The 12,211-nt window shown below is 46.9% G+C and overlaps 1 protein-coding gene across 1 annotated transcript in view; it reads left to right on the top strand.

Moving 5' to 3' along the window:
* Positions 1–61: 61 nt before the first annotated feature.
* The window catches only part of HIBADH (3-hydroxyisobutyrate dehydrogenase), a 153,123-nt gene continuing 140,973 nt past the window's right edge, over positions 62–12,211 (top strand). The window contains exons 1-2 of the mRNA XM_020993392.2: positions 62–336; positions 9,064–9,221. Of these exons, the coding sequence (XP_020849051.1) occupies positions 246–336; positions 9,064–9,221 (249 nt within the window). The 5' untranslated portion in view covers positions 62–245. The remainder of the gene's footprint in view (positions 337–9,063; positions 9,222–12,211) is intronic.

The following is a 12,211-nucleotide window of genomic DNA, read 5'->3' as shown; positions in this document are numbered from 1 at the left end:
CGTAAACAAACAGAAGAGACGCTGCAGAATCAGGGGCACGGGAAGGGCTGGGCGGGGCGCCTGCGGGCGAGGGGCGACGAGCGGGGGCGGAGCGCCTCTTGCCCCGCCCCGTCCCACGAGCGCGCTCTCTCATTGGTGCTCGGGCGGAGGCGTGCGGGGCGCGGCGGAGCGATTGGACGGCGCGGCTGCCGGTCGGCGGCGGTGACGGCAGGAGGCGCTGGTTCGGCCGCTCGCTAGCTCGCAGCATGGCAGCCGCGTTGGTGCTCCGGGGGGCGGCCGGCAGCCTGCTGGGCCGGGGTCGGCGGCGGGGTGCGGGCCAGGCCGGCCTCGCGGCGGGTAAGGGCCGGAGGGCCTCGCGGCAGCGCCAGGGCCAGGCCGGGCGGGCGGCTGGGCGGGGGCTGCGCGAGCCGGGCCCAGCTGACCCTCGAAGGGGGGTAGGGTCGGGGCCTCTGCCGGGCCGCTGTCACGGGCCCTTCCCTGCTCTGGGTGGGGGCGTCGAGTCGGAATTCGAACTCAGGACTCTGTTCCTGCTGCTGCCGTTCCCGTGAGGCGCGGGGGCCTTGAATGCCGGCACCACCGGACCCCAGGACCCCGGGGCTTCCAGGCCGAGAGCTGGGAGCCGCGTCAGTGATCCGGTCTAGTCAACAGAAGGGGAAACTGAGGCCCAGGGAGGGGAAGAACCCTACTTCATACGGGAGGGGACTCGGGACTCTGCAGGGGAGGAAACTGAGGCCCAGGCACAGCTCATTCCGTGTCTAGGGACGTGACAGCCGGGGCCGGTATGGATCAGCATGCATTAAGCGCCTGCTGTGTGCCAGGCTCCTTTCTGTGTTGCACATTTAGCCTAGATCGAGTGTCCAGGAGAGCAGCGGATAGTGCAGGCCACGTAGGGTAGAATGGTAGGGTAGGATGGCGTGGCCAGTGTCCTGGGCGACTGCACCTGTGGGGTGGACAAATCTGCCCCTCCCCCTTCCCTCCTCTCCCTCCTCTTCCTCCTCCTCCCTCCCCCCCATATCCAAAAACTGTGGCCTCCAACTGTTGTCCAAGGTTTCCATTTAAAACCCAACAGACAAACCCTTCTCTGGACCAGTCAGGGAAAGTTAATAATGAACTTTGCCTCTTCCCCTTATTTCATGTAATTAGTTAATTTGCTGGGCCTCTTCAAAATAAAAGTCTGCCAGTTAATGTTCTCTTAGGCCGAATGAGAGCTGCCATAAGGGAAGAGGACTTCCTCACTCCAGACACCCTGGTCAAGTGTCTTAACTTCTCAGGCGAGTCCCACACTTTGATTTTCAGAGTCAAGAAGACCCGAGTTCTGATCCTACCAAAGATGCTTGCTAGCTGTGTGACCCCCTGAAAGTCACTTAGTCTCTCCAGACCTCAGTTTCTTCATCTGTAAAGTGAGGGCCTTGGCCTCAGTGGCCCTTCAGTCCCTTCCAGCTCTATATCTGTGGTGTTGTGATCTTTATTTTTGGGCACAACACTGTCAGCCTCTTATGCCTTACCCCTTTTACCTAGGAAAACCCATAGGCAATGAACTTTCCCGTACTTATCAGGAGGCAGAAGCCGGGTTAAAAACCTCAGTGCTAAGAAATACATTCTCAGATTCTGTCTACATTCAGAGTAGTAATCCACATTGGGAGAACATAAAAAATATTACTTATTTTGATCCATCCTTCCTTCTTTTTTCCTTCCTTTCTTCTTCACCAGTTCATAGTAGAATGTGTGTGGGAGGTATTTCCCTTTTATGAGTCATGAAAGTTCCTATAAATTACGGGTGGAAATTCTGGGGTCTGAGGCTGTAACATCAATAGGAAGAGATCAATTAGTCAGTCAACCAGAGGCCCTGGAGATACAAGTACAAAGAATGAGCCGAGGATAAGAGTCTTCTGTTTATAACATGCCTACCTTTTTACATACATTCTTATATTTTGGGCTCTTTGGCTCAACAGAAAGTACTACTGTAATGATGTACTGTTACCATTTTAAGTACAGCTTTACTTTGGGGGGATTTATGGAAATAATTGTTTTTGAAGTCAGTAACGATTGATTTTTTTTACATTGTCATTTCTATTTGATGTGACATTTTACTGTCCTACTTTGAGTTTAGTAGAAAAAATAGATTTAAATTTGATATAATTGCAAAAAGTAAAGACATATACCCATAATTTGTTGAGAATCTTAGGGATTTTAAGAAAACAAGTGACACGTTGAAGAGCCATTATTTCAATGTTTAATATTACTTAATTGTGTAGTGTTGTCCAGTGTTCTGTAAAGGATATTTACTATCATAGAATATTATGTGTATATCATCACTGATGTAATAAAATTTGACAGTTAAAAATCTGTCCACTTCAAGTTTTAGGTTATGGTATGAAGATATTTAAAATAGCAATGGTTGTTTGAAAAAATAACCAGCGTAAAATAATGTATCTTGTTAAGCATTTATGGAAGGTGAGTTTTATGCCTTGCCCAAAAATGGAGTTAAGTGGTTTCTTGTTAGCCATGGCAAAGGGAATTCCAAAGATGGATGTTTTTTTCCCAGAAAATGACTGGCTGCTGATCCATCAGCATAGACATGGGAAACATCATTAGCGTTAAATGGTGTTAATCAAGATGACCAGCTTACCTAAGGTCGGAACCCAGAATTGCTAGGGGATTTTACAAAGGATATATGTCTGCTTTTGAGAAACTTTTAATACTTAATTCCTCATTCAAGAAAATGTTCAGTCTTTCATTTCTTAATTTGTGGTCAGAATTTGTTTTCAAGAGATAATACTTTTAATTATACCATCACAGTTTGTGATGACACTCTCCCAGTCCCTCAGTCAACAAGCATTTATTAAGTGCCTACTGTGTGCCAGACACTGTATTAGGTGCTGGAGATGCAAAAAGAAAAGAAAAGAAGAGATGTGTAAATACACATATACAGGATAAATCTCTCGAGAATGAATACAAGGTGGTTAGAAAGGGAGAGGTTGTTGGAGGTTGAGGGGATTCGGTTTCAGGTACAGGGAATTCTAGGACTTGCAGATGGGACTGTCGTCCATTCCGGGCAGAGCCTGGAGGTGGGAATGCTGTGTGTGAGGACAGAGAGGAGGTGAGTTTGGCCTCATGCAGGACTGGGAATGGGAATGATCTGGGAGGAAGTTGGAGAGAGAGGTTGGGGCCAGATGGTGAAGGGCTTAAAATGCCAAGCAAATGGGGAGCCTGTGGAGCCATGGGGAGTTATTGTAGGAGATGACCTGGTCAGACCTTGGTGGCCGTGTTGAGGAGGGCTTATCGTTGGGGGAGACCAGTTGGGAGACGATTGTAGTCAGAGGTGATGAGGCCTGTGCTGGGGGTAGGAGCCGTGAGTAGAGAGGGGTGCTGGGGATGTGGAAAGAGCAAGATACAGATATGTGGGGTGAGGGAAAGGGAAGAGCCTGGATGACAGCGAGGTTGGAGGCCTGCTCAGGAGGTTTTGAATGTGCTGAGTTGGAGGTGTCCCACAGGCATTTGGTAATACAGAATTCTGGCTCAGGAGAGAGATGAGATGGCCAGGCAAACCTGGGGAGCTGAGGAGGTCAGTGGGCGAGAGAGTAGAGAAGGTTGGACAACATCCTTGTGGGGCTCCTAATTACTTGTAGAATAAAGCCCTGACTCCTTGCTCTGCATTCTGGGCCTTCCTTGTTTTTGTGGCAGCCTCTGTTGTCCCCCTGTAGGTGTGCTGTGATCCCCGAAGCTGGCCTGCTGCTTCTTCTGCCCCCTGGGCTTTTCTGGGTAGACAGGTCTTCACCCTTGTCCGTGGTGTGCTTTCTGCCTGGAATCCTTCCCATTCCCTCCTGTGAGGGGAGTCAGCTCCTCGAGGGCACAGGCTGTTTCAGCTTCGGCTTGGGATCCTCAGCACCCTGCCAGTGCCTGGCACAGAGTCTGGCCCAGTTCCGGTGCCCCCTCCTTAGGGAAACCCTCCCTCAGATCCTCTCTTCCTCCTTTGCCCTTCCATGTCATCTGTCTGGCATTCGCTGATTCAGCAAGTGTGTGTATGTGCTGGGCACCTTTTCTGTTAGTTATTGGAGTGTTTGTCTTTGCTACCGCTCCCCTCACAGGGTGGTTGGGAGGCAAGTGCTTTGTAAAACTTAGTGCCCTGTGTGAATTGAATTATGAATTATTACTCAGTTTCCTGTGTGAATGTGAATGATGACTGTCATTATCACTAGGTTATGAACCTCTTGAGGGCAGGGACTGTTTGATTGATCTTTCACCCCCCATACTGCCTAGCTTTATACTATCATGCCCTTAAGAATATTAAAAAACCCTCTAAATTAGGGTCCACACAGCTTACTCATGCCAGATTCTAAACTTTCTCTTTCCTGTGCATAATTTGCCATAATCGATCTGGCCCAATGACATGTGTCTGATTATTATAATTAAGTCAGCGGCATTAGTGTCAAGGAAGTTTGGATTAACAGACTATGCTTCTCATTAAGTGACTCATAAAAAGAAAATAACGTCAAATTAAGCAGCATAGAAAGCATAATGTGTCCCTTAGCATCTTGTGTCCCTTTTTTCTTCTGAAGAAGCTTGTGATTATTATTGGACTGAAATATTGAAGCCAAAGGCCTTTAGGACACTTGATAACTTTAAATTGGCACTGAAGGCCCACCGGTCCAGACTGACACACCTCACTGCCTCCTGAGGAGTTGGGCTTCAGGCACAGATGTTAGAATGATGAAAGCTTACTGCCCTAAGGAGGTCTCTTGGTGCAGTGCTTCAAAGCAGAGGCCATCTAGAGAATTTGTCTTTAGGAAATGTCGTTTAATGTTGAAGGTGGAGTTGAATGAGTGAATGGAAAAGCATTTTTCCAACATATTTTTATTTATTTCGTTAAATATTTCCCAATCATGTGTAAAAAACTTTTAACACTCATTCAAAAAACTTGAAACAGCACTTATTAAGTGCTTCCTTTGTGCTGAGCACTGGGGGGGGGGGGTGAAAATCCTGCAACAGAGTGACCCCTGCCCTCTCAAGGAGCTGGCATTCTAGTCTTCCGGGGTGGCCAAAGAGGGGCGCCTGCCACATGGTAAGTGGTAACCCTTGTTCCCGGAGCAATGGCGAAGTTGATTGGCTCCTGTTTCCAGACCAGGAAAGGGATTGGAGGGGAAAGGGTACCCCAAATAAGACAGCTTTGGGTGGCTGGGTAGGAAGGGGTTAGCATGACCCTCTTGTTCTTTTGCTTCTGAATGAATGTGTCTCAGTTTCACTTAAATTAAGGGCCTTCTGTTTTAGTCTCTGCAAATGGAGTTGTAAGTAGACATCTCCCTAATAATTCTGTGCTGCAGTTTGGTGCAACTCATCTGACAGCATGCTTGGGAGTTGTGGTTTTTTTTTGAAGGCAAGCATTGCATGTGGAAATCCGTTTGAGAAGGGGTCACGATCATTGGTTTCCTGAGTGAGGAGACCCTAAATTTAGGGGTTAGCTAGAAAAATCCTGCGGCCTGTATTGCAGGGAGTGAAGAAAACGGAGGTGAATGGAGACAGGAAGGGACGGATGTCCGGGGAAGAGAAGCAGGGAAGCCACGGCCGACGATGAGGGGAGAGTTGTGAGCGTGGTGAGAAGAAAAAGCAAAGCTTGATAACACGTTCTGCACTGGCGTTTTGTATGAAAGAGTCAAACGATGAGAAAAAGCCTTTCTCTGGAATTTATTTGAAAGGGAAATGCAACTTTGAAGGCAGGTGGGATGGATGTGTAGACTTGTGCTGTCCTGGGCAGCAATAATTGAAGTGTATGTGTTGAATGTGAGGCACCATGACTCCTGAATCATGAAAGAGAGGCGAGGCTATGTCCAGGATGCTGAGAAGTACGTTCGTATGTTTTATCGGAGTTTCACCACGGCCTGGAGCAAAAAGGACTGGAGTGTTTGAAGGCATAGTCATCCCTGGGTTACCTGGGAAGTCATTCAGGTAGCTCCCTTGCTGTCTGTGTACCTGCACGTAGTAGGGGCTTTCGAACGAATGTTTAGTGGAAGGAAATTCTCTGCCATGAATGCCACTGTCTGCACGTCTGCAACGTCTGAAGCCCTTTGTGGGCAGTAGAAGCCTCCCACCCGGTCTGAGGGGCGGGGCTTGGGATCCCCACCTTGTCTCGTTGGCCTCTTGGGCCCCGAGTCACTTCGCCTCTGGGCCTTCCCTTACCAGTCTGTAACTGAGGACGGTGGACTAAGTGATTTCTGAGTCCTGATCTTCCAGACTTATCCCTCTCTCTAATTCAGAGTTTTACCCCTTGTGGGGGTAATTGCACCCCTTTGGCAGTCTGCTGAAGCCTGTGGACCACTTCTCAGATTTTAAAAAAATTCACAATTGAATGAAATTCTAAATTGCTGTTAGAGGTTGTTAAAATTAAATATGTCATTGTTTTCCTGTCCAAGTCCACAGGCTCTCAAAGATTTCTCCATGGGCTGTGGCCTCAAGCTTAAGGACCCCGCCTCTGATCCAGCCTTCAGTCCCATGCCCACAATGCATGGATAGCTCTGAACACATCACTCCTCCGCTCCAAAACCTTCTAAGTGTCTCCCCATTGCCAATTAAGTCGTTATCAGCTTCTTAGCCTGTTGTTTAGGGCACTCAGCAATCTTGTTTCTACTGTGTTTCTCCAGACTTGTTTCACATTTTTCTGGTTCTGAACCTTTGGTCCTACTATCCTCAGTCCTGAGGTAGAACACTTCCCACCCCCTGTTTTTCCACCTGGTGAGACCTTCCCCTGCTTTCTGGGCCCCACTCACCCTTCCTTTCCTCCTTCAGCTGCAAAGGATTTCTCTCTCCTCAAATTTTTCATAGCACTTTGGTCCTTCTTTTTATACTCATAATTTGCTTATGAATCCTAATTTGTAGTGCAATTATACAGTTTGTTTAAGTGGGTGTGTGTGTGTGTCTTATCTCAGTAATTCGATCCTCAAGTCCCGTGGTGCCAGGACTGTGGCTTATTTCATCTTTGTGGTCCCAGCGTTGAGCACAAAGTAGAACTTTGTGCAAAGGGAGTGCTTGATACATCTTTCTTGCATTCAATCCTGCAAAGCTTTCTCCTTTAGTAATGTCCATTCCAGAGACCAGTCTTACAGGGGAAGGTTTTTGTTTTGATTTTTTAAAATCGGTCCTCAGACTTTTTTTTTTTTATTGATCTGGAGGACTCATTGACAAACAGACTTGACAGGAGCACATTGTGAGTACTTACCTGGCCCTATACCTTTCTAGTTCTCCAGGATTTTTTAGGGGCTGAGCCATATATTCTGAGAGAACCTATAATTAATCCTCTTCCTTTTCTGAATGAGGAAGCTGAGACTCAGAGTGGTGAAGTGACTTGCCTAAGGTCACATACCTAGTGAGGAACAGAGCCAGAGCCAAAATCAGAATCTCTTGACTTTAGGGTAGCCATAGGCCTAAATAGTTTTAAAGGCAAGGCAGAAATTTTTATTTGGTTAGGTAATTTATTCATAAATAGAAAAAAAACATGTATTAGATTTTTTTTTTGTCCTGGTCCTGTGATTTCATTGGTTTGAGGAACTCCCCAAAAAGAAAGTCCCTTATCAAAAGCAGATTGGTAAGTATTTGGCTCCTTTGGGCCTGGACACTAATTTAAGTGATTTGCCCAAGATCCCACAGCCTTTAGGCATGTAATGGGCCTTGAACCTAGTTCTTCTTGACTCCAGGGCCTCTCTGTATCCACTAAACTGTGGTACTTCTTGGAAAATAAACATTGTAGAAGGGTCTAGGGACTCCAGAAAGTCAGCATTGGTGGCCTCATGGCTAAAGGTCCAGTCTGGGAGTCAGAGATGCTGTTTGGTTGTTTCAGTCCTGTCCGACTCTTTGTAACTCCATTTGGGGGGTTTTCATGGTAGAGATACTGCCATGGTTTACCATTTCCTTCTCCCGCTCATTTTACAGATGAGGAAACTGAGGCAAACAGGGTGAAGTGGCTTGCCCAGGGTTACACAGCTAGGAAGTGTCTGAGGCCACATTTGTACTCAGGTCTTCCTGACTCCAGGCCTAGCACCATGGTGCCACTTGGCTGCCCAGAGTCAGAAATTCATGGGTCCAGTGTGACTTTGGGCAGTGCTCAGGCCTCTCCTGGAAGTTCAGATGATTTGCCCTGATGAAGGAAAGGAGATTTCTGCCCTTGAGCTCCTGGAGCTGACTCAGTCACGGTCTGGGGAGTACGGTGGGAAGAGAGACAAGGATTCCTGCTGCAAAGATTTTCTCACTGTGGCGTCTCTTTAACTAGTAAGCTTTCCTGGTGACTTGAGATATTCTGAGTTAATGAAAAAATTATTTTTCACATAGTTTGAAAAGCTGAAATAGTGAGATACCTCTATGGTCAATGGCACTAGAAGTAGGGCACGGAGGAGCCAGTGATAAGATTCCGCTGTCATTGTCTTGCAGTTTTAGTCCAAATGAATGAGAAGGAGCATTTTTAGAAACTAGTTAACTTTGATTACCAGAAACCCAAGTGTCAGTCTGCTTTGTCCTGAGCAGAGATCAGAATGCTCTCCTGCCCCGTTAGAGGGGAGGCTTGCTTTTGTTAGCTGGGGAGGAAATTCATTTTTCAGGCTTTGATTTGGGTGGGAGAATGCAGACTGCGTAGCAAAGGGAGCTTTGTTTTGGTTTATTTTGTTTTGTTTTTGTTGTTGCTGGGCAGTGGGGTTAAGTGACTTGCCTAAGGTCACATAGCTAGTAAGTGGTATGTATCTGAGGCTGGATTTGAACTCAGGTCCTCCTGACACCAGGGCTGGTGCTCTATCCAGTGCGCCACCTAGCTGCCCCCAAATGGAGCTTTTTAGAAGTGTTACTAAATTTGTTTCTAAAAATGGGAGAGAGAAGGAATGGATGTGGAAAACAAGATGGAGCAGTTAATTTTCTCCTAGATGAGACACTGGTTAGCGATAATGAATCAGAAGTTACATTGCTTACTCCTCTATTGGTATTTCTAAATTTAAACACTTTAACAAAAAACTGAAATTTAAAAGTCATTTGAGGTTTTTAAAAAAGCAATTTTTTTCATCCTGATTGAAAATATTGTATTGAAATCAGTGTGTTCTAGGTCAGTGGCTTCCAAGACTCCAGTTGGATTCATTGGACTGGGCAACATGGGAAATCCAATGGCCAAGAACCTCATCAAACATGGATACCCTCTCATTCTTTATGACATATTCCCAGAAGCATGCAAAGATTTCAAAGATGGGGAACAGGTAAAGTTACTCTGTGTGTGTGTGTGTGTGTGTGTGTGTGTGTGTGTGTGTGTGTGTGTGTGCACGTGTGTGTGTGCGCGTGTGTGTGTTGGGTAACTGTAGGGTTTCCAAATGTTTATGTTTTAAAATGAATGTGTATTTGAATGAGCAGTACATCTTGATGAGATATATATCTAATAGAATTTAAAATCTGATAGAGTAAAACATGTTTTACCCTTCATTATATAATGGCTCCTCTGGCTCCATATCTGACACTAGGATAAGAGAGAAAATTTCTGTAATGAAGTAAAAATTGGGAGGGAGGGTCTATGCTACTTCTGGTGATTTGGTCTTCCTCTTCCCCAGATTTGGCCAAATGGCTTTTGTTGTTATATTAGATCTCTTTCTCTTAGGCTTTAATGGGGGATCTGGCAGGGGGAATGTGGCCAGGCCTGGAGTCAGGAAGATCTGAGTTCAAATGTGGCCTCAGACACTTCCTAGCTATGTGACCCTAGGCAAATCACTTCAGCCTGTTTGCCTCAGTTTCCTCATCTGTAAAATGAGCTGGAGAAGGAAATGGCAAACCATTCCAGTATCTTTGCCAAGAAAACCCCAAAGGGGGTTGTAGAGAGTCAGACATGACTGAAAACAACTGAACAACAAAAGTATGTACAGTGAGCGCTGGGGATACAAAAGCAATCTGAAAACAGCCCCTGCTCTCCAGTGGTGGAATACAACAACAACAGTAGCAGTAACTAATGACCAGACTTCCTGTAGCACTTGAAGGTTTGCCCAGCACTTTTATATATACCACATTTGATTCTCATGACCACCCTGTGAGGTAGTATCCCCATTTTACAGATGAGGAAACTGAGGAAGACAGGATAAGTCACTGGCTCAGAGTGACATAGCTAGGAAGTGTCTTAGAACTTGAACTTGGGTCTTCCTAACCCTTGAACTTGCGCTTATTTGTATAATAAGTACATACAATATATTTTGACAGAGGGAAGACCTTATAAAGGGGGCTTGAACTAGGTTTGTGGTAACATAAAGGCAAAGAAGGGGATGAATTCACAGGAATTTTATGGATCTAGAATTGATTCGAATCGTCAGTTGGTTACATGCGGGAGGGGGCAAGGGGAGGAAGGGCAAGATGGCAGAGGCAACCACAGAAAGCTGTGTGCTGGACTGGGAAGAGTCTAGGCTTGGAGATCAGAGACCCTTGGGCCGTGTGCTAGTCCCTCCATGAGTCCTTTACACCCTTTGAGTCTCAGTTTCCTCATCTGTAAAGTGGGGATAATGCCACCTGTAGTGCTTTTCCACAGCCTTCTTCAAAAAGATCAGAGGAGAATCTATTTAAAGCAACTTATACATGTCAGTTATTATTATGTTGGGAGAAGGAGGCAGTTAAGGGGTGAAAAGAGTGAATTTGCTTTAGATTATTTCTCATTTGAGGAGCCATAAGCCAGGTGGAGGTGCTCAGCAGACATTTGGAAATGTGAGATGAATTCAGTGCAGACAGTAGAATGGAACGTACGGATTTGGGCATCATTTGTGCAGAGCTGATGACGGAACCCACAGGAACAAATGGGCACACCAGTGAGGAGGGTGTGGAGAGTGTGGATAACAGGGCCCAACGTGGGACCTTGGGGGCCAAGAGACAGGGAGTGGTCAGCAAGGTCAGAGCAGGTTCATAGGACTTAGGACTGGAAAGGACTTTTGAGTCCATCTGTTCAAACTTCTTATTTTCTAAGTCAATAAAAGGAGGTCTCTTAGGATCACATGGGAAAGTAAGTGACAGGCAGAATTTGCACCCAGGTCCTGTCACCCCAAGTGCAGTGTTCCATGTGTCTGCAAGAGAAAACAGAGTCAGGAAGACCAGGGGAACAGAGAGGGTCCAGTAAGTGAAGGCGGCTAGCAGTGTTGAGGGTTGTCCAGCCCCCTCTGAAATGGACTAAATATTTGCAGACAGGAAATGACTAGTTCTCAGTATTGGGGTTGTATCAGCACTGTTCTGTGGGGGGGTCGGGTCACCCACTGCACCAAATCCCACGAGAGGTAAAAGAGGAGAAAGCAACATTGTTCCATCAAAACAGCTGCCTGCCGAGGTGAGTCCACAAGCTATTGAAACGAATGAAAGAAAAGACATTTTCTCTTGTCGATGCCGTTGCTTAGAGGCGGCTGGCCGAGGTACAATGGTTGGCAAACCACCAGAGGCAGCACACGTTTCATACAGCCGCTGTGGAGGAGACTGCGAGGAGGCGATGGGCAGCAGAGTGAGAAGTGATGGCTGCACGGGCCTCGCCGCGAGCGTGGCCTGGGGATGTATGGGCCAGCATCGCGCCAGTGTCCAGTTTTCCATGATTTCCACTGTCATTTCTGTGTCCCTCCCCTCAGTACCACGATACCGCTCATAAGTTAGTGGAGATGGCATTTTTAAGATGAAGAGAGATTGGGTCTGAGCACGTGTACAGAGAAATCCATATCAGAGAAAGAGCTGAGAGTGGGGAGTGTCGTCAGAAGCGGGTAGACTTGTTAGGGTTCAAGGCGGTTGTAGAACGGGGACTGAAGGCACGAGGGAGAAGCTGGGAGTCTGCAGAGTCACGCGCTGTCATCAGAAGGGCATCTGCGGGGGGGGGACGCAGCTCAGTTCGAGGCGGTTGGGGGGACTGAAGGCACGAGGGAGAAGCTGGGAGTCTGCAGAGTCACACGCTGTCATCAGAAGGGCGTCTGCCGGGTGGGGACGCAGCTCAGTTCGGTTCCACAAAAGGAACTACCTGCTCTGTTTAGTGCGTGTGCGGGCACTGTAGGTTGAGGACTCCTTTGGTCCTCCAGGGTTTCATGTGCCTTAGGGCTTAAGGGCTTAAGAGTCTTTTTTTCTCTATGGGAGTTCATTTTTAATTTTAGAATGAAAGTGGGAAAATAGGATTTGCATTACACAAATTTACGTAGCTAGTTTTGCTGGACTCTGTTCTGTACATCAAAGGATACTTGTAATCTCAAAGTGTTGT

Source organism: Phascolarctos cinereus, unplaced genomic scaffold, assembly GCF_003287225.1.
Source record: "Phascolarctos cinereus isolate Bilbo 61053 unplaced genomic scaffold, phaCin_HiC Scaffold_1;HRSCAF=81, whole genome shotgun sequence".
NCBI lineage: Eukaryota > Metazoa > Chordata > Mammalia > Diprotodontia > Phascolarctidae > Phascolarctos > Phascolarctos cinereus.
This window is presented reverse-complemented; position numbering and strand designations above follow the sequence as displayed.